Below are 22,480 nucleotides of genomic sequence, written 5' to 3'. Positions count from 1 at the left end.
ATATTCAGCCTGGAGCCCAGTTACAAGTGGAGTTCCGCAGGGATCAGTTCTGGGTCCTCTGCTGTTCGTAATTTTTATTAATGACTTGGATGAGGGAGTCGAAGGGTGGGTCAGTAAATTTGCAGATGATACGAAGATTGGTGGAGTTGTGGATAGTGAGGAGGGCTCTTGTCGGCTGCAAAGGGACTTGGATATGATGCAGAGCTGAGCTGAGGAGTGGCAGATGGAGTTCAACCCTGCCAAGTGTGAGGTTGTCCATTTTGGAAAGACAAATAAGAATGCGCAATACAGGGTTAATGGTAGGGTTCTTAGTGTGGTGGAGGAACAGAGGGATCTTGGGGTCTATGTTCATAGGTCTTTGAAAGTTGCCACTCAGGTGGATAGAGCTTGTAAGAAGGCCTATGGTGTATTATCGTTCATTAGCAGAGGGATTGAATTCAAGAGTCGTGAAGTGATGTTTCAACTGTACAGGACTTTGGTTAGGCCACATTTGGAGTACTGTGTGCAGTTCTGGTCGCCTCACTTCAGGAAAGATGTGGAAGCTTTGGAGAGGGTGCAGAGAAGATTTACCAGGATATTGCCTGGAATGGAGAATAGGTCGTACGAGGATAGGTTGAGAGTGCTAGGCCTTTTCTCATTGGAACGGCGAAGGATGAGGGGTGACTTGATAGAGGTGTATAAGATGATCAGATGAATAGATAGGGTAGACAGTCAGAAACTTTTTCCCCGGGTACAACAGAGTGTTACAAGGGGACATAAATTTAAGGTGAAGGGTGGAAGGTATAGGGGAGATGTCAGGGGTGGGTTCTTTACCCAGAGAGTGGTGGGGGCATGGAATGCTCTGCCTGTGGGAGTGGTAGAGTCAGAATCTTTGGTGACCTTTAAGCGGCAATTGGATAGGTACATGGATGGGTGCTTAAGCTAGGACAAATGTTCGGCACAACATCGTGGGCCGAAGGGCCTGTTCTGTGCTGTATTGTTCTATGTTCTATGTTCTAAATGCAGTTATATAGCAGTCACTATTGTTGGTGAAAGTTTGCATGGTGCAAAGTTTTGCTGCATTTCCTACCTTGCCACAACGATCGTACTTAAAATAGCCTTCACTGGGTTGTGCTGCCTTGGGTACTCAACAGTCTTGGAAGTGGCAGATGCACTCCAATGATCCAAAGAAGAGTCATAATGGAATCAAATTGTTAACTATGTTTGTCTCTCCACAGATGCCACCAAACTTGTTGTGTTTCTCCACCACATTCAGTTGCAACTTCAGATTTCCAGCATTGTGCATTCTGAAAAGCAAAATCCTGCCAAACTGACTATGTTTCCTACCTTGTCGAGTGACTGGGCTTCCGAGCATAACCTTCATTGGATTTGGAATATGTTGAAAGGCTCCATATAAATTATTTAGTAGTACCCTCCAAATACTGAAGTTTAAAGGAAAGACATTAAAGCAGTTCTGAAGAGTTACATCAGACTCAATGTTAAGTCAGTTGATCTCAACAGATGCTGTTGGAGCTGCTCAGTTCCTTTAGCACTTTTTTTTGTTATATATTGCATACGAAGTGAAATAACTCCACAGAGGCCGATATCCCGTCACCAAGTCACCCTTTACTTACACCTGACACTGGCATATCGGGTTCATGAAAAGCTGGCCTAGTCGACATGCAACCAAGTTCGCAGTTTACCCGGCTATTCTGAAGAATGGGAGGTAGTTGCTGGCAGAAATTTTTAACCTTCTTGGCACTCTGTGCACTGCTCCACTAACTCAGCTATGCCTGCATCAAATCCTGGCCACCAGACTTAATTTCTTGCCAAGATCTTCATTTTAATCACTCCTGGAGGAGTTCAGCTAGTATCTGGGAACGACCTTTGCTCAAAACAATTACTTTGCTCCCCATAATAAAATGCCATCTTCTACAGTGATCTGGTCTCACCAGGTCAAGAAAGGTTTCACATCTGGATGTGATTGCCCTTTGTTTTCTCCATCACCACCAGCCATTTTAATTTTATCAGAACCAAAAGGGTGTCCAGAAAATTTAAAACCAGAATGGACTCTTCCAGTGGTGGCACCAGCAGTGGTGTATCCGCCAGCGGCAGATGGCTCAAGGCACCAACACTTGCTACTTGGCTTCCTGAAGAAGGGCTCATGCCCGAAACGTCGATTCTCCTGCTCCTTGGATGCTACCTGACCTGCTGCGCTTTTCCAGCAACACATTTTCAGCTCCTGGATAGTGTTCCAACTTGTAATTGTACACACCTAGAATGATAGCCTACTGTTGAATTCAACCTCAAGCTATGGGCAGCAGCATCTGGTCCTCTTTTGAGAAGCCTTAGCAGGGGTTTGCAGTCTGTTACTATTATGCATTTATATTTGTAAAGGTATTGGTGGGCCTTTCTCACACCAAGGATGACTGCCATAACCTTCCTTCTCCTATCTGGGAATATTTGTGCTCTGCATCAGCCAAAGTACAGGAAGTGTACCCTATTTGGCATTCCTCTTCATTGGGCTGTGAGCCAACAGTACCCTGATAGAGTATGGGGAGGCATGACACGTGAGCAACAGTGTCTCTTGGGATCATATTGTGCCAAAAGCTTTGATAGCTACTTTCCACTTCCCTAAAGGCTACGATTTGATTAAGAGACAATTTCCAAGACTGATCCTTTTTCCATAACAGATCTAAAGTGCTAAGACGGAGACCAGGTTACTTATGAACTTTCAGTAATACTTCATTAATTCAAGGAGAGGCTTAAGCTCCAGTGTAGATGTGGGAGCCGAAGCACCTTTGATTGCCCTTCTTGTCTTCCAATGAATATAACTCAGTTTTGTTGACTCTGCAGCCCAAGTAGGTGACTTGGGATGCCTGGAACAGACATCTTTTTCCCAAGGCATATGCTTGCCTGTTTTTTTTAAAAAAAGTCTACAGACAAGTCAAAGTTCTCTAACTGCTCCTTATTAATCTTCCCTGTTCTTAGCATAAGACTGGTTCTACAATCATTAATACAGCCACACTGGTATCAAATCTCATTAGTACTGGGTGACCATTTAACCAGACATTTATTTTGGTTCTGATTTGGTGATTACTGAATAACTTAACTGCTCCAAGCCAGATGTAGATGGGCTTTCCAGGGAGTGCACTCACCTTTTTACCAGCCTATCAGTACTCTTACTCAATTTAGATCCAGTGGGACTCAAGTCTGCACATCAGCGGCAACTACAATGCCTTGCCAGCCCAAATCCTGAAGAAAATTGTAACCATTGGTGAAGGCGTGGCTTTGTTTTGGAATTTTGCTGTGGGCTGACCTAGTGTCCCTCTGTTCAGGACATGCCCTGAGTTAGGCTATCCCATTGCCTTCACTCAAGTGATGATCTCCAAACTCTGCCAGCTTGGCAAGGGGGGGTCCACTTCCATTGGCATACCCTGTAACTCCAGCTTCACACCATATTTTTTAATGACAAAGGCAGTTGTAGTGCCTGTTTTGAAGTCTAGTTGGGCTTCAAATTAGTAGGTGCTTTTGCATCGTTACATCATTAATCCCACATACCAAATGGTCTGTCAACATCTCATTAAGGGTTAAACCAAGTCCAATGTTTCTGACAATGGTATTCATGTCATCAAAAATCCTGACAGATTCTCCTTTTGTTCTTGAGTAAAACCTCTGGTATCATAGAATTACAGGAGATTTAGGGCCATAATATGTCTTAACTAAATCCATCAACTCTCAAAAGGTTTTAGTATCTAGTGCCTCAGGGAACTTTAGGCTCCAAGTAACTGAAAAAGCATTAGTCCACAAATTATCAGGGAAACGACTCATTACTTTTCATCTGTCCCAATATTATTTGCCCAGAAAAAATAAGTCTTTCCATATACTGGGCCTAGTCTTTGATATCATGATTGAATGAGTCAAGCTTCCCAAATAACTGCTTGTTGCCAGAAATGCTTACCCTAATTCAGAGACAATTGTGGCAAGAAAATTTCTTTAGCGGCATTTTTTTTTTCTCTTGTCACCAAGAAGTAACTCTACAGAGGCTGGTCTCCCATCACCCTTTTATTTACAAAAGACAAAGAAAATTACAGCACAGGACCAGGCCCTTTGGCCCTCCATGCCTGTACTGATTCAGATCCTCTATCTAAACCTGTCACCTAATTTCTAAGGGTCTGTACCCCTCTGCTCCCTGCCCATTTGTGTAACTGTCTAGATACATCTTAAACGATGTTATCGTGTCCACCTCTACCACCTCCACTGGCAACATGTTCCAGGCACTCACCACCCTCTGCAGAAAGAACTTTCCACACATCTCCCCTAAACATTTCCCCTCTCACTTTGAACTCTGAACTCTTAACCCCTAGTAATTGAGTCCCCCACTTTGGGGAAATTAAGTTTCTTGCTATTCTCCTTGTCTATACCTCTCATGATTTTATCGACCAAAATCAGGATCCTCTCAACCTTCAATTTTCTAATGAAAATAATCATAATCTATTCAACCTCTCATCATAGCTAGTGCCCTTCATACCAGGCAACATTCTAGTGAACCTCCTCTGCACCCTCTCCAAAGCATCCACATCCTTTTGGTAATGTGACAACCAGTACTGTATGCAGTATTTCAAATGTGGCCAAACCAAACAACTGTAAAATGACCTGCCAACTCTTGTACTTGTGAGAAACAGAACTCACTCACAAATCAGCCTGAGACAAAGCCTAGGAAACCAGAACAATTTATTACGGCCTTGCAAGTACCGGATGCCTCTGCAATCAAGCAAAAATGTGCGCGTAACAAAATATGTAAACTTTCTTTGTTCAGTTTGCAAGTTACTGAATCACGCCTCCCTTTTCTCATTGGTCTAATCTCATTCTATCATAAGCCGGTTACCTCACTTGTTTTTTTCTAGTTATTTTCTTATCTGGCCATCCTGCTGTCCTTGTATGTCTGCATTCTTTGTTCCTTGTTTGTTACAGCTTGTTCTTTTATCATACTATAAGCTTTATTGTGAAATACCCCTGCTGCTTCTTTTGTGGTCAGCTACAAACCTTCATAGTTATTTCCTAGCTTAAAACTATTTTCTTTAAAAGACCCTCCTATATTCATTAAAGTCTTAGCCTTAAGTATGCTGCAAGAATCCCGTGACCGTTTGTGTAATGTTCCCCTTCCCCTCCCCCCACAACACCCCCTCACCCATGTGCAAAAACGACATCTCTCACCACCACCACCACCTGCAGAAACTACATTTCTAATCTCCCACATACTCAATGCCCCTTACATCTGTTAGAAATGGGCTAAAGTGTTGCTTTTGCAGATATAGAAAAAGCATACAGAAAAGGGGTACAGCAAGAGAACTATTAACCCTGCAGGTATTAGGGGACTTTTCAGTGTATAATTGTGGTTAATTAAATAAAGTTCTTTTTGTAAAATTATGCTTTCAGCAAAAAGCTGAGATAACCGAAATGCTTGAGCTATACAAAATGATACAAGTTAATGAAATGTCCGAGGATGGAATGTACCAGCAGAATTAATACAAAATGTTAAACCAGATCTAGATGTACTGTTGACAAAATAAATCTATGTGTCAGCACTTACAGAAAGAAAGGTTGCCAACCTGGGGAAGGGGGAAGTAATAGGGGTGGAGCACAGCTGGGCAGTGGTCTGGCACAGTAAGAGAGATTGGGTAATTAGGAGTCTGGAGAGATGACCTCACTCAGCCCAAAGGGTATAACTGTACACTAACCTAAGTTCTAATTTGCTCAATTGCTTTGTGCAGTTGCAGCCCGTACTTGCAAGTCCGTAATAAATTGTCTTGTTTCCAGATTTGTTGGTCTTGTCTAAAATTTTATTGGGTTTGTTTCTTACACATCTGTATAATATTGCCACTGGAACAGCTTCCTCAAATCCAGCTCTGAGTGAGCAGACCCTCTGGACTCCTGTTTACCTTTGTAGGAATAGAGCACTGTTTTTCTAATCAACCTGTTCAGAGATGTAATTACACACCTCTGGAGCAGGTGGTACTTGAACTTGGGTCGCTTGGTCCAAGGGTAGGGACACTACCACTGTGCCACAGAAGGGCCCCTGTAATAATCAGTCAGCACAAATGGCAGTGGTGGGATTCAAACCCATACTTCCCTTTGCGGCTGGAACCTAAATCCAGCACCTTAGACCACTCAGCTACACAACCAGATTCTGTCAGCCAGGACTCCTGTTTATCTCTGTCAGCCAGGGCTCCCTGATTCAACCAGGTTAACAAGCCCCAATCTATTCTCTGGTCCATCTGGCTGACCTGGTTAGAAGCACGACATGAAGATTATTGTGACGTGGGTCTTGAAGATAAAAAGCCTTCGCTGTTCCACATACCGTCACCACATCATCTCCGTCCTTTTTTTAAAAAAAACTCCTTTCTTATCGTTGGCGCTATGAGTTTCTCGGCTTCCGTTGCGGGCCGTTGCGCTGTCAACCAAGCCGCGTAAACAATGGGAGCGCGCGCCGGGGATGGGCGCGAGGCGGGCGGTTGGTGGTTTAAAGGGATACAGTGCGAGGCCGAGCTCGAGCTATGAGTCAGCCGGCGGCAGTGGGGGGCAGCGAGGCCGAGCTTGAACCTGAACCCCAGCCCAGCTCAGTGCACCCGGCCGTAGCCAATGAAGAGCAAAAGTGGCCCGGCTCTGCATCTGCCCCCGCCTCCGGGGCCAAAGAGAAGACGACCTCAACGGTCCCGCCGCTGCCGCCGCCGCCCCCGGGGTTGCCCCTGGCGGCTCGCAGAGCCTTAGCGTCGCTGAGCGAAGAGGCGTCAAAGCTGCGGCGCTTTCGGAGATCGGAGGAGGGCAAACCGGGCCGTCACGGCCGGCAGAAGAAAACCAAGCGCGTCGTGACTGTAGACACCTCCAAAGCCAAGACTTCATCCGAGGCGCTAAAGATTTGTATCCAGCAGCTGAAGTGGAAGGAGGTAGGAGCGTATCGGTTACAGTGTGTGTGTGTCCAGTGCTCCCTCTCTATTTTTAAGAGGTCTCTTTGGGGTTTTTTCTTGGCCTACTTCTAAGCAAACCAAAAGGTGCTAGTATGTTGTTTTGAATCAGAATGTTTAAACACGAACTCCAGGCCATCTTATACAATTGGCAGTCACCAAGCTATCACCATTTAAATAATACTGTCAGTCATTGTGCATTTCCCACAGAAGTTGATAATTTCACACTTACCCACATTGTACTGCATTGGCCAGGTATTTACCCATTCACTCAACTTAGCTAAATCACATTGAATCGTCCACATCCAAGCATCATTTAGCTCCAAGGATAGTGCTAGATTATTGTCAACAGGAAATTTTACTATTTCCCCATCCCATCTTTGAGGGCATGTGCGACTAAAATTTCACTTAATGGACAAACAAGGTGGGTCAATGTGCATGTGTGTCATCTCTTTGAAACAGCTACTAGTTAGTCCCATTCCCCTTCTCTTTGTCTGTTGTCCTGGAGATTTCTTAAAAGTTGTAATTCTATATTGCAGTGGTACTATTTACATGTACCAAGTACTTTATTCCCTTGTCCAAAAGCAGAGGCTAGAAGTCTACAATGAAAAGAAATTCTGAGGAATACTTGGCAGCATCAGTGATATGATAAGAGAATGAACTGTAATATTTCCAAGTTTGTTGCAACATAAAGCCATGATAGACTGAGAGTAGTGAGGAGGATGTGGATGCTTCAACGTGATTTAGCTAAGTTGAGTGAATGGGTAACTACCTGGCCAATGCAGTACAATGTGGGTCAGTGTGAAATGATCAACTTCTGTAGGAAATGCACAATGACTGACAGTATTATTTAAATGTGATAGCTTGGTGACTGTCAATTGTATAAGATGACCTAGAGTTCTTGTACTCCCGCCACTCAAAGTCTGCTTGCAGATGCAGCAAGCAGTTAGGAAAGTAAATGGTATGTTAATTTTTTTGCAACCGAATTTGATTACAGAAGCAAGGGTATCTTACTGCAGCTATACAGGGCTGTGGTGAGACCACATCTGATGTATTGCATGCAGTTTTGATCTCCTTATCTTTTTAAGAAGATAAACAGATTTGCCCGAGAGTGAGTGTGGTGAAAGTTCACCACACTGATCCCTGGAATGGCAGAGTTGTTGTTTGAGGAGAGCTTGAGTTGAGTGTTCCTATATTCATGGAGTTCAGAAAAATGAGAAGAGATTGCATTGAAATATATGCAGTTGGAGCAAAGACCCAGACTAAAAGTGAGTGGGCCAAAATATTTAATAAATGGAGTATAATTGGGGGGGGAAATGTAAGGTTGTCCACTTTGGTAGGAAACATAGAAAAGCAGGATATTTAGATACAAACTAAAGAATCGCTGAGCTGGAAGGTTCATTTTTAGACGTTTAGTCACCATACTAGGTAACATCTTCAGTGAGCCTCTGGACGAAGCACTGCTGATGATTCCTGCTTTCTGTTTGGGTTTCTTTGGGTTGGTGATGTCATTTCCTGTTCTTTTTTCTCAGGGGGTGGTAAATCGGGTCCAAGTCAATGTATTTGTTGGTAGAGTTCTAGTTGGAATGCCATGTGTCTCGGAATTCTTATGCGTGTCTCTGTTTGGCTTGTCCTAGGATGGGTGTGTTGTTCCAGTCGAAGTAGCATCCTTCCACATCTGTATGTAATGATACTAGTGAGAGTGGGTCATGTCGTTTTGTGGCTAGTTGATGTTCATGTATCCTGGACACATTTACCACCCCCTGACAAAAAGAACAGGAAATGAAATCACCAACCCAATGATATAAATAGAAAGCAGGAATCATCAGCAGTGCTTGTCCAGAGGCTCACTGAAGATGTTACCTAGTATGGTGATGAAATGTCTGAAACTGAACCTTCCAGCTCAGCGAGCAAACCTACATCCAGAACCTCAACCTGAGCTATAATTCTTCTCAAAACTCAGTAAGACTAAAGAATGCTGCAATACAGAATCATGACTAAACTGACTGTGGTCTTGCTTCCACTTTCCTGACTTTTGATTCCTAGCGATTAGGTACAACATAATTATGAAGGCATAATTATGTCAGATCATAAAAGTAGAGATATCTCATTAAACTTGTACAGCACATTGGTGAGACAGCTCTTGCAGTTTTGTCACCTTATTTAAGGACAGGCTTGTATGAGAAGCAACCCCTGGGTTGAGGGTTTTGTCTTGTGAGGCAATGCTGTGCAGGTTGGGATTATACACATTGGAGTTAAGAATGAAATGTGATCTTATTCAAACATTAATTCTGAGAGGGCCTGATGGGCTCGTTGTTGAGATATTTTCTCTGTCATGGGGAATCAAGAACAGTGGCCGCAGTTTCAAAAGAGTGCATCTGGGAAAATTAACAAACAGTGAAATTCACAACTGATCTTGGAGGAACTGTTTGGGCAAAGTTCACAGCACAGAATCGGATAAGTGTATTGTTTTAAGTGTGGCCTACAGAAAGTCTGCAGTAGATAGTAGAGTGGGTTCTTTCTTGATTATATGTTTTTTGAGATATGTCTCTTGATGAAACTTAAAATATAAGCCATAACTATTAGTTTAACCTGGGGCAGTGATTTGTGGGCATGGTTAGGAACATGGGACTGGGATATCATAGCAATTACAGAAACATGGCTCAGGGATGGGCAAGACTGGCAACTTAATGTTCCAGGATACAAATGCTACAGGACGGATAGAAAGGGCGGCAAGAGAGGAGGGGGAGTGGTGTTTTTGATAAGGGACAGCATTACAGCTGTGGTGAGGGAGGATATTCCTGGAAATACATCCAGGGATGTTATTTGGGTGGATCTGAGAAATAAGAAAGGGATGATAACCTTATTAGGACTGTATTATAGACCCACTAATAGTCAGAGGGAAATTGAGAAACAAACTTGTAAGGAGATGTCAGCTATCTGTAAGAACAATAGGGTGGTATTGGTAGTGGATTGTAACTTTCCAAACATCGACTGGGACTGCCATAGTGTTAAGGGGTTAGATGGAGAGGAATTTGTTAAATGTGTACAAGAACATTTTCTGATTCAGTATGTGGATGTACCTACTACAGAGGGTGCAAAACTTGATCTACTCTGAGCAAATAAGGCAAGGCAGGTGACTGAGATGTCAGTGTGGGAGCACTTTAGAGCCAGCAACCACAATTCTATTACATTTAAAATAGTGATGGAAAAGGATAGACCAGATCTAAAAGTTGAAGTTCTAAATTGGAGAAAGGCCAATTTTGACGATTAGGCAAGAACTTTCATACGTTGATTGGGCGCAGATGTTCACAGGTAAAGGGACGAATGTAAAATGGGAAGCCTTCAGAAATCCGATAACAAGGATCCAGAGAAAGTATATTCCTGTTAGGGTGAAATGAAAGGCTTGTAGGTATAGGGAATGCTGGATGACGAAAGAAGTTGAGGGTTTGATTAAGGAAAAGAAGGAAGCATATGTAAGGTAATAAACAGGATAGATTGAGTGAATCCTTAGAAGAGTATAAAGACAGTAGGAGTACACTTAAGAGGGAAGTCAGGAGGGCAAAAAGGGGACATGAGATAGCTTTGGCAAATATAATTAAGGAGAATCCAAGAGAATAGGGCCCCTCAAAGATCAACAAGGCGGCCTTTGTGTGGAGACGCAGAAAATGGGGGAAATACTCAATGAATGTTTTGCATCAGTATTTACTGTGGAAAAGGATATGGAAGATATAGACTGTAGGAAAATAGATGGTGACACCTTGCAAAATGTCCATATTACGCATAAAGGTAGATAAATCCCGAGGACCTGATCAGGTGTACCCTAGAACTCTGTGGGAATAGAGAGAAGTGATTGCTGGGCCTCTTGCTGCGATATTTGTATCATTGATAGTCGCAGGTGAGGTGCTGGAAGACTGGAGGTTGGCAAACGTGATGCCACTGTTTAAGAAGGGTGGTGAGGACAAGCCAAGGAACTATAGGCCAGTGAGCCTGATGTCGGTGGTGGGCAAGTTGTTGGAGGGAATCCTGAGGGACAGGATATACATGTATTTGGAAAGGCAAGGACTGATTAGGGATAGTCAACATGGCTTTGTGCGTGGGAAATCATGTCTCACAAACTTGATTGAGTTTTTGAAGAAGTAACAAAGAAGATTGATGAGGGCAGAGCAGTAGATGTGATCTGTATGGACTTCAGTAAGGCGTTTGACAAGGTTTTACATGGGAGACTGGTTAGCAAGGTTAGATCTCACGGAATACAGGGAGAACTAGCCATTTGGATACAGAACTGGCTCAAAGGTAGAAGACAGAGGGTGGTGGTGGAGGGCTGTTTTTCCGACTGGAGGCCTGTGACCAGTGGAGTGCCACAAGGATCGATGCTGGGTCCTCTACTTTTTGTCATTTACATAAATGATTTGGATGCGAGCATAAGAGGTACAGTTAGTAAGTTTGCAGATGACATCAAAATTGGAGGTGGAGTGGACAGCGACGAAGGTTACCTCAGATTACAACAGGGTCTTAACCAGATTGGCCAATGGGCTGAGAAGTGGCAGATGGAGCTTAATTCAAATAAATTTACGAGCCCGGGTAGCTCAGTCGGTAGAGCATCAGACTTAGTGGGCGGCACGGTGGCACAGTGGTTAGCACTGCTGCCTCACAGCGCCTGAGACCCGGGTTCAATTCCCGCCTCAGGCGACTGACTGTGTGGAGTTTGCACGTTCTCCCCGTGTCTGCGTGGGTTTCCTCCGGGTGCTCCGGTTTCCTCCCACAGTCTAAAAGCTGTGCAGGGTCAGGTGAATTGGCCATGCTAAATTGCCCCTAGTGTTAGGTAAGGGGTAAATGTAGGGGTATGGGTGGGTTTCGCTTCGGCGGGTCGGTGTGGACTTGTTGGGCCGAAGGGCCTGTTTCTACACTGTAATCTAATCTAATCTAATCTAATCTAATCTAAATGAGAGGTGCTGCATTTTGGGAAAGCAAATCTTTGCAGGACTTATACACTTAATGGTAAGGTCCTAGGGAGTGTTGCTGAACAAAGAGACCTTGGAGTGCAGGTTCATAGCTCCGTGAAAGTGGAGTCACGGGTAGATAGGATAGTGAAGAAGGCGTTTGGTATGCTTTCTTTTATTGGTCAGAGTATTGAGTACAGGAGTTGGGAAGTCATGTTGCGGCTGTACAGGACATTGGTTAGGCCACTGTTGGAATATTGCGTGCAATTCTGGTCTCCTTCCTATTGGAAAGATGTTGTGAAACTTGAAAGGGGTCAGAAAAGGTTGTAGGGATGTTGCCAGGATTGGAGGATTTGAGCTATGGGGAGAGGCTGAACAGGCTGAGGCTTTTTTCCCCTGGAGCATCAGATACTGAGGGGTGACCTAATAGAGGTTTACAAATTGTGAGGGGCATGGATAGGATAAATAGAGTCTTTTCCCTGCGGTCGGGGAGTCCAGAATTAGAGGGCATAGGTTTAGGGTGAGAGGGGAAAGATATAAAAGAGACCTAAGGGGCAACTTTTTCACAGAGGGTGGTACGTGTATGGAATGAGCTGCCAGAGGACATGGTGGAGACTGGTACAATTGCAACATTTAAGAGGCATCTGGATGGCTATATGAATAGGAGGGTTTTGGAAGGATATCGGCCGAGTGCTGGGAGGTTGGACTAGATTGGGTGGGATATCTGGTCGGCATGGACAGGTTAGACCGAAGGGTCTGTTTCCATGCTGTACATCTCTATGACGCTAAGAAATCTCCCATTAAAACAGAAGAAGAATAATGTCTTCCAAAGGATTCTCATTTACAGAGAGCAATGCAAGTTGGATAATTTAAATGCATCAAGATTAAATTTTACAGATTTTTAATGAATAAAGAAGTCAGGAATCAACTCAGGAAGGTGGAAGCAAGGCCGCAGTCAGTTCAGCCATGATCTTATTGGAGCAGCCTTACAAGGAGAGGTGTATGGCCTACTTCTGCTATTTTTATGTTCTTATGAACTCTATTCCTTGTAGTATTCTCATCTGGAGAAGCCACGAGTGTAGCAGTAGATAACTGCATGTTCTGTCTCCAGGACTGCCCAGATTTGCTTAGGATATATTGTTAATGGACAAGAAGTGCGATGTTTTTGAAATTTAAATGTTAAGATTTGTCTGTCGTCTTCCAGGTGGATTTAGTGGATTCCAATTCTCCTGATATCTTGGCCATAATTTATCCACAAATAACTTGCTGTGTGCACATTGTGTCTCTTATTGCTTTATCTGAATCTGCAGCTGCACACTTTTTGGAGTGCAGTATTGTGCAACAATTTGTTTTGTTGTTGCACAATACTGCACTGCAAAGTTGCCATTCTGAAATGTTAAAGGGTTAATTTGTTCTGCAGATACGTAAGAAATTAGATGTCCCGGAGGTGGTGTATTTTTCTGTCTGTCTGGCAGGCAGGATGTGACCACTTAATCAAACTCTGTTTCTGCTACTGTTTTAGGAAATAACCTAATCACTCACTGTTTTTGGGTGGCATGGGACTCTGGGGGAGTAGCAGGGAGTTGTCTTGCGTGCATGACTGACTGTGATGTAAAACCCTGTACAAAGGGAGGACTGTTCTCTTGTTCTGGGACCCTCGCTTGATTTGCTCCACAAGCATCATGAAGCATTTTAAGTGATCCTCCAAAGGCTGGTAATTAAATAAAAACAGAATTTGACATATTGCAGTTGCATCAAGCAGGTAAGAATCTCAAGAAGGGAACCTAACAATTCAAAATATAGCAATCAAATGAGGTTTATTTCTTCAGTGTTTATTTTGAGCAAATAGCCACTGAGTTTTTTTATTACCACTTATTGAAATCCTGTGTTCACCGGTACATAATTGTTATGTTAAAGTACGAGCATGGAGGGAATGTGAGAAGTCTTTGGCAGGTAGGATCAAGGAAGACCTTAAAGCTTTTGATAGATATATCAGGAATAAAAGAACGACTGACTAAAGAAAAATTAGGTCCAATCAAGGATAGTGGGAAGCTGTGCATGGAGTCAAGAGATAGGGGAAGTGCTAAATGAATATTTTTCGTCATTGTTCACACAGGAAAAAGACAATGTTGTCAAGGAGAATACTGAGGTACTGGCTATTAGTCTAGATGGGATTAAGGTTCACAAGGAGGTGTTAGCAATTCTAGGAAGTGTGAAAATAGATAAATTCCCTGAGCCAGATGGGATTCATCCCAGGATTCTCTAGGAAGCTAGGAAGGAGATCTTTATTGTCTATAGGAATAGTGCCAGATGACTGGAGGATAGTAAATGTTTCCCTTACTTAAAAAGGGGAGTAGAGACAACCCTGGTAATTATAGACCAGTGAGCCTTACTTCAGTTGTGGGTAGAGTTGGAAAAGATCATAAAGGATAGGATTTATAATCATCTGGAGAGGAATAAGTTGATTTGGGATAGTCAACACAGTTTTCTGAAGGGTAGGTCATGTCTTACAAATCTTTTGAGTTCTTTTGAGATGGTGACCAAACAGGTGGATGAGGGTAAAGCAGTTGATGTGGTGTATATGGATTTCACTAAGGCGTTTGATAAGGTTCCCCATGGTAGGCTATTGTACAAACATAAGGCAGTTTGGATCAGAAATTGGCTAGCTGAAAGAAGACAGGTGGTGGTTGATGGGAAATGGTCATCCTGGGGTTCAATTACTATATCGCAAGGATCTGTTTTGGGGCCACTGATATTGGTCATTTATAAAAATGATTGATTATAGATGAGGGTGTAGAAAGATGGATTAGTAAATTTGTGGATGACACTAAGGTGGGTGGAGTTGTGGATAGTGCTGAAGGATGTTGCAGGTTACAGAGGGACATCGATAAGCTGCAGAGCTGGGCTGAGAGGTGGCAAATGGAGTTTAATGTAGAAATGTATGAGGTGATTGACTTTGGAAGGAGTAACGGGAATAGAGTACCAACCTAATGGCAAGATTCTTGGTAGTGTAGATGAGCAGAGAGATATCGGTGTCCAGGTACGTAGATCACTAAAAGTGGAACGCCCCTACAGTGGTGCAACAGTAGCAGACTCTCTAACTTTAAGGGCATTTAAATGGTCATTCCATAAACATATGAATGAAAATGGAATAATGTAGGATAGATGGGCGTCAGATTGTTGCACCGACCTGTAGAACCATTGGGGGCCAAAGGGCCTGTGCTGCACTGTTATGTTCTATGCAAACTGGTTATTTATACATATTGCAATTCCCGTAGTTTGATGGGCAACCTGATCAACCCTACTGGCAACTTTGTATATAAGGTCCTGGCCAACTGCTAACTGTGTAAATCTGATTAAATTTTATACAGCTAGTTTTTGTATAATGCGATGGTTGTGTTCTTGCGCAACCTACATAGAAAAATCATGCTTTAGAAACAGCCCTTAGTGTTGGCAATTGTAACTGCATTACAGCCAACACACACTTTAAAAGTTTGCACTTTAAAAAGTGTCCCCAGTTCGTCAATCGCGTTAATGAAACAGGACTTTTGGAGATTGCTGCCATTGTCTCGCATGCTAGAATTTACTGGTGTGTATATACAGTTTGGATCTTATCCTTTTATAGGCACAAGGAATTTGTTCATATATCGTGCCTTTTTTAACTGAGGCAAGTGTAATGGAAACATTCCATTGTTGTTGTATTCCTCTTAGACTGATTTTGTCAGTGTGCTGCTATCTCACAGGTATGAGGTGTTTTCAGCTAAATAAGATAATCAATTAACCGTTTCTGCTGCATCTCCATGCCAATCATGGTTAAGCAAACTGCACCCTTTTCTCATGCTATATAAATTGCTGTTCCCTTTTCAAGTTTTAATTTTGTGTGTCAGTTTTGATAGGTGCAAGATGAAAAGTTTAATCTTTGTCTTTTAGCAGTGTTTAAGTTCTGAGCTGTCAAGTAACTATTTCCCACAAATTTTAAAAACTCAACTATTGTACTTTGTGTTCCAGTTTCCAACAGGGCGTCGCCACCTTTGTGATATCTATTGGCACGGATCGTCTTTTCATGATGGTGAAGTTAGCAGCTCAGGTCAAGTCAACAAATATCCAGGTATATCTCCAGTAATGTTCTATGCCTGAATCAAATGTACTGCTAGTTTATCTTCGGATTTTGATTCTAGTTAATATTTATGCTTGACTAATAATTATTTTGTGGTCTAGTTTTGTAACCTCTGCTTCGGGGATAAAAATTTTGAAGAATAGTTGAAAGAAAGCAATTTTCTATTTACTGATGGAGTTCTATGTTTAGATGAAAATCAATGAATGCCAAAGTAATTGTAAGCAATAAAAAATTGAATTAGTTCGTTCTTAAAGTATCACATTTTTTAAATGTCATCTCTTTAGTAGCTTCAAATCCTTTTTTAAGGAATTTACAATCATTTATAATGATTGTAAATGTGCCCCAGTTAAGATAACATTCATATCACAAATACTTTTTCTGGTATGCATTAACTTTCTTGTGTTTGAAATAAGCTTTTTTTGGCTTTTTCCTTCTCTTCTATTTAATGTATTCAGAAGGCAACAGAAGGTTGCTTTATTATATGTATTATATTACCACCAAGTTACAAGGGATTATTTGATCCCTTTTCTTGCCTCACTCCACTGCAATTAAATATATAATAGACTGTGTGTGTTTGTATATATCTCCAGTATCAGAAACAAATCAGCTCAATTCCTTAAGTAACAAAGAACTAGTTTATTATGAACAAAATATGTATGTAAAGATTATTAACATTAAGAAGTAAACTGTGCAACTACCCTTTTTGAAAAGTAACATACACCAATTCTGGGGAAAAACATAACTCTGCAGGCTGTTATCTTGGCTAAATAAAAGTTAATTTCAGAAAAAAAATCACATTGCCCAAATGTGGTATGCAGTTAGTCACTTTGCACACTGAGGTAGGTTATAGTTGGCTGAATTCATTTTTCTGGAGGCAATGGTGTTGATTTCAAATTCTCCTTTACGAATCCTCCACTTGAATTGATGAGGTTTTCCAGTGGATTTACAACTCTGCAACACTGAGAAAGTTTTCAGAAAAATGAAGGAGCACAAAGGCTGTTGTAGGCAAGTTATGTGTTGAGATTGGTTCAAATGCAAAATTGATTTTACACCCACAAACTGGGTCATGCAGACTTGGGCATCTCCGTGAAAGCAGTTTGTTTTTTTGCAAATGCAACAGTGCTACTGCTGTAGTAGAAAGTGAGGACTGTAGATGCTGGAGATCAGAGTCGAAGAGTGTGGTGCTGGAAAAGCATAACCGGTCAGTCAGTATCCAAGGAGCAGGAGAGTTGACGCTTCAAGCATAAGCTCTTCAGGAATGAGAAGGTGGCCCAAGGCGGCTGAGAGATAAATGGTATGGGGGGGGTAGGGCTGTGGAGGAGCAGAAGGTAGGTGAAGGTGATGGGTCAGAGAGGAGGGTGGAGTGGACAGGTGGGACAGCTCAAGAGGGTGATCCTGAGTTGGAAGGTTGCATCTGGGATTAAATTTGGGGCAGGGAATAAGGAAACTGGTGAAATCCACATTGATCCCTTGTCGTTGGAGGTTCCTAAGCAGGAAGATGAGGTATTCTTCCTCCAGGTGTCAGGTGGCTAGAGTTTTGTGGAGGAGGCCCAGGACTTGCATGTCCTTAGTGGTGTGGGAAGGGGTGTTGAAGTGTTCAGCCAAAGGGCAGTGGGGTTGTTTAGTGTATGTGTCCCAGAGATGTTCTCTGAAATGTTCCGCAAGTTGATGTCCTGTCTTCCCAATGTCGAGGAGTCCACTTTGAGAGCAACGGACACAGTGGACGATGTGTGTGGAAGTACAAGTAAACCTGTCGAGTGTGGAAGAATCCTTTGGAGCCTTGGATGGTGGTGGGGGATGGAGGAAAGATGTGGGTGCAGGTTTTTCATTTCTTGTGGTGGCAGTGGAAAGTGCCGGGAGTGGAATGCAGATAGGTCTGGGGAGGAAATACCTCCCTGGTGGTGAGGTCTGTTTGTAGATGGTGGAAGTGGCGGAGGAGGTGTGGGATATCCAAATTCATAGACTGGGAACCCCACACTACCCGGTTCTCCCTCCTACCCAAAAGTCACATACCTGACTGCCCCGGTCGACTCATTGTCTCAGCCTGCTCCTGTCCTACCTTATCTCTGCATATCTTCCTGTTCTGTTCCCCCTTTTGTTCATGATTTCCCCACATACATTCGGGACACCACCCACACCCTCCATCCCCTCCGTGATGTTCGTTGCCCCGGCCCCCGACGCCTCATCTTCACCATGGACATCCAGTCCCTGTACATATCCATCGGCCTTGACGAAAACCTCCAAGCCCTCTATTTCTTCCTCTCTCGACCCAACCTTACACTAACACATTAATTCGATTGGCTAAACTGGTCCTCAACCTCAACAACAACTCCTTCAAATCCTCCCACTTCCTCCAGACCAAAGAGGTAGCCATGGACAACCACATTGTCTCCAGCTATGCCTGCCTCTTCGGCTATGTGGAACAGTCAGTCTTCCACAGCTATTCCGGCACCATTCCCTTCACTACACTGATGACTGACTGTATGTTCACCACCTTGTGCTCCCACGAGGAGGTTGAACAGTTGAACAGTTCATCAACTTCACGAACACCTTCCACCCCGATCTCAATTTCACCTGGATGATCTTGGGCACCTCCCTCCCCTTCCTGGACCTCTCCAACTTCATTTCTGGTGACCGACTCAACATTGATATCTACTTCAAACCTACCAACTCCCACAGCTACCTGGACTATACCTCTTCCCACCCTGCCTTAAACTAGATAAAGCAATGTTCACCTTTGTATATTTATAACTAATTACACTGCAGAACTACAGTCCTTTTGTCAAACCATTTACAGTTGCTGACTAGCTCTGAATGAATTCCCATATCCCCACTTTGTTAGTGTCTTTCATTGACAATGACCACATGCCTTCCTCAATTTTGACTGTTTCAAATATTCACTACCAGCAGTAAAACCTATTTTGCTTCTTCCTCCATCCTTGCCAGGACTAATCTCCCAGAAATCTTCAACTAGAGACTATATCCCTCACACATCTGCCTGCGATAGCCCAAAACATCAGGTAGTCTTCCTCTTGACTGACCACCACAGAAATACTGTCTGTCTGAGATTCATTGATTTGTAGTGAAGTGTAATCTGATCTCAAAAATGGCTTCCTCTTCCCATGACAACTTGACAATATGAAAGTTGTAAATAGTGCACACATTGGTGTGAGCAAATGCAGCAAAATTTTTATCTAAATAGAAATGTTAATAAGCTATTTTTGACCTAAACTTCCTTTTTATCTTGGATATATAGGTAGTTCTTCTATAATGCGATGGTTGCATTCTTGTGCAACTTGCATTATTGAAAAATCATGCTTTAGAAAGAGCACTTAATGTTGGCAGTGCAATTGGTTTGCAGCCAACACACGGCTTAAAAGTTTGTGAGAAGATTTGTAGCTCGGATGCTCGTTGTTGTGGTTCTGTTCGCCGAGCTGGGAATTTGTGTTGCAGACGTTTCGTCCCCTGTCTAGGTGACATCCTCAGTGCTTGGGAGCAATATACCGACCACTGCAACAGACAGCTGGAACTGAGAACCGGAAGCGGCAGATTCAAACCACTATAAATGCCGGAGGAAACATCACAGAAGCGCTTCACAGGAGGCTCCCAAACACTGAGGATGTCACCTAGACAGGGGACGAAACGTCTGCAACACAAATCCCCAGCTCGGCGAACAGAACCACAACACGGTTTAAAAGTTTGCACTTTAGAAATAGTGTTCCCAATTCATCAATCGTGTTACAACAAAATCACATTAAAGAAATGAGCATTTATAGCAGAACGATTGGTATATGGACTTTGCGATTGCTGCCACTGTCTCCATGTGGAAATACTTTGCACCTTCTTCTGTTCAACTCAAAATGCCTATTCTCAAGGAGATAGAACAAATCACTTGACCCTAAATATACAGCTCCCTTCTGAAAATATAATAATCATATGAACTTCATTTCATAAACTTTATAATCATAAAGTTGTTAATTATATGAGAGAGTGAAACAGGTCATCCAGGGATTTGATTATGACCTGGATTCCAATCTCATTGATTAAGAAGATGCGTACTGCACAAAAACATAGAAACCTATATTTAAAATGTTACATAGTGCACAAAGAAAGACTGAAAGAGAAATAAAATTGAGGGTATTAAAAAAAATTTAACACAATGAACTTTTGAAAATCTTCAACTGAAATAAGAAATGAGATACTGCATGTTTATAATAGTTAACGTTACATTGCCAATAGTTCAATTGATAAAAATGGAACCAGTAATTCAATGCAGTGCTTCTTTTCTAACTCCATATATCAGAATAACCCAAGGGTCTGTGCTTGGCTGCCTTCATTTTGTGCTGATTATCATCCAAAAACTCCGTGTGTACATTTGTGCCACTATATTCTCTTTCCACCAACTCTCTTAATTCGTCCACTGCCTCTGATTAGTGACATTGCTTGTCAATATCCTGTAATGGATGAGCATAAATTTACTTCAGTAAAATAATGGGAACCTGAAACCATTATTTTTGAACCCAACCATAAATTTATTCCTTGGCCACTGTTTCCTTGGCAGTTGTGTGAAGCTGAACAAACCTATTTGCAACATTGCTGTATACCTGTTCATGTCATAATGGCACACTACTCAATTCTGATACTGTCTCAGCCCATCCATGTCTTGATTGCTTCAGCTTGATGATATAATGAATGTCTTTTGCTTTCCAGTGTAAACTCTACAGAAATTTTAGTGCACCCCTCTCCTCTACCCCTGATTTACTGTTAACCATCTTCCTCTTAATTTGATGCTCCAACATTGACAGCATTCTGGCACTGGGAGTGGGGTAAGAAGGGTGGGGTGAGGGTTGGACCAGAGCTTTCATGAAAGGGTGATATTGAGTGTGTGGGCTTGGTCCTCTGTTTTTCATTTCTCTTAATTTTGCTTTAGTAGTAGCCCCCAAACTTTTTTGTTAGTGCATTAACATGAGGTGGGTAGTAACATTCAAGTTGAACTGAACTCTTTCATCTTGCAGGCTTTCTTTTAGGAAAACCGTTTTTAGAATACAATTACACCTGCAGCTCTTGTTGCTGTAGGGAATTCAGTTCTGATGAATAGTCACTGGACTCAAAGTTTTTAATCTCAACAGTTGCTGCTAAACCTGATGTGTTTCTCCTGTACTCTGTTTTTGTTTCCAATTTAATTAAGTCTGACTTATGAATTAAATGTTGGACTTCCTTTCTGAGAATGCAGCATGCAGTTCCAGAATAGCAAAGTTAACAGACTTGTTGTCTTCAAAGTTTGCTGTGTGCTGCCCTTGGAATGTTTTGCATGAGTCTTAAGGGTTATGGGAAAATGCAGGAACGTGCATCTGAGGAATGTCAGATCAGTCATGATTCTATTGACTAATGGAGCAACCTTGTGGGGCCAAATGGCCCACTCCTGTTTTTATTTCTTATGTCTTATACGCTGTTTTTCTACATTTTAACCGAGCTTTAATTAGATAAACTACATTGATAATATAGCTATAATAACAGTACATGGGAGCTTCTATAAGTTATAATGGGCTAATATGAGAACATGAACTACATCCTGTATCCATTTTCACTTTGAACATGCTTCCATGTAGCCTTCAATGTTTCATTGGTGATTTTTTTAAAAATCACTCATTGTAATGGCGACCTTTTGCTAATCTAACTTCTATCAAGTTTGGCTCTTCTATTGCTGCTGTTTTCCAAAACATTGCAGAAGAGATGCACAACCTAAGAGCACAGGTATGGAATGAGACTATTCTGTATGAAACCCAATCTCCCCGTAAGAACAAGGAGCAGGAGCCTATTCCACCATTTGATACAATCATGGCTGATCTCATCTCAATCTCTTAACACCACTTTCCTGCACACACTCCATAAATCTTCAACCTGTTATTCATTAAAAATCTACCTATTTCCTATCTCCACCTCAAATTTACTCAATGTCCCAGTATCTGCCACACTCTGATAGTGAATTCCACAGATTCACTGATTCTTTGAGAGAAGTGATTTCTTCTCATCTGTTTTAAATCTGCTATCTATGACCTCTCATTCTAGATTGCCCCACATGAGGAAACATTCTTTCTATCTCCACATTGCCAAGCCTGTTTAGCATCTTATGTACCTCAATTAGTTACCTCTCATTTTTCAAAACTCCAGGAGTATAGGCCTAAACTGTTCAATCTTTCTCTTAAGATAAATTCCTCATCTCTGGAATCAACGTAGTTAACCTCATCTGAACAGCCTCCAATACAACTGAATCCTCCCAGAAATCAGGGGACCAAAGCCAAATATAATTTGTTTACAGAGGCCATTCTTCTGAGGCAGGGGACCAGGCACACCTAAACCTTTCAGAAGATAAAATTAAACTTTCTGCTGAACTAAAAGCAATTGGTAAATGTCTGACATCAGTTGCCTGCTGTGGTATGATCTGTGACTTGTACCATGTGAAAAATGCCATTGTG

General features: G+C 42.3%; 1 protein-coding gene across 4 annotated transcripts in view; it reads left to right on the top strand.

Moving 5' to 3' along the window:
• The first annotated feature begins 5,855 nt into the window (after positions 1-5,855).
• The window catches only part of ttll11 (tubulin tyrosine ligase-like family, member 11), a 220,687-nt gene continuing 204,062 nt past the window's right edge, over positions 5,856-22,480 (top strand). For 3 of the 4 annotated variants that reach the window (XM_043720262.2, XM_043720259.2, XM_043720257.2), the window contains exons 1-2: positions 5,857-6,926; positions 15,896-15,995. In XM_043720262.2, the coding sequence (XP_043576197.1) occupies positions 6,537-6,926; positions 15,896-15,995 (490 nt within the window). In that variant the 5' untranslated portion in view covers positions 5,857-6,536. Of the gene's footprint in view, positions 6,927-15,895; positions 15,996-22,480 lie in introns of all 4 variants that reach the window. The other variant, XM_043720260.2, reaches the window with a different exon arrangement.

This window comes from Chiloscyllium plagiosum, unplaced genomic scaffold (genome assembly GCF_037043375.1).
Source record: "Chiloscyllium plagiosum isolate Xiang-an unplaced genomic scaffold, Cpla_swu_hap1 HiC_scaffold_21, whole genome shotgun sequence".
Taxonomy (NCBI): domain Eukaryota; kingdom Metazoa; phylum Chordata; class Chondrichthyes; order Orectolobiformes; family Hemiscylliidae; genus Chiloscyllium; species Chiloscyllium plagiosum.
Note: the sequence above shows the minus strand (reverse complement) of the source record. Positions and strands in the feature narration are given on the sequence as shown.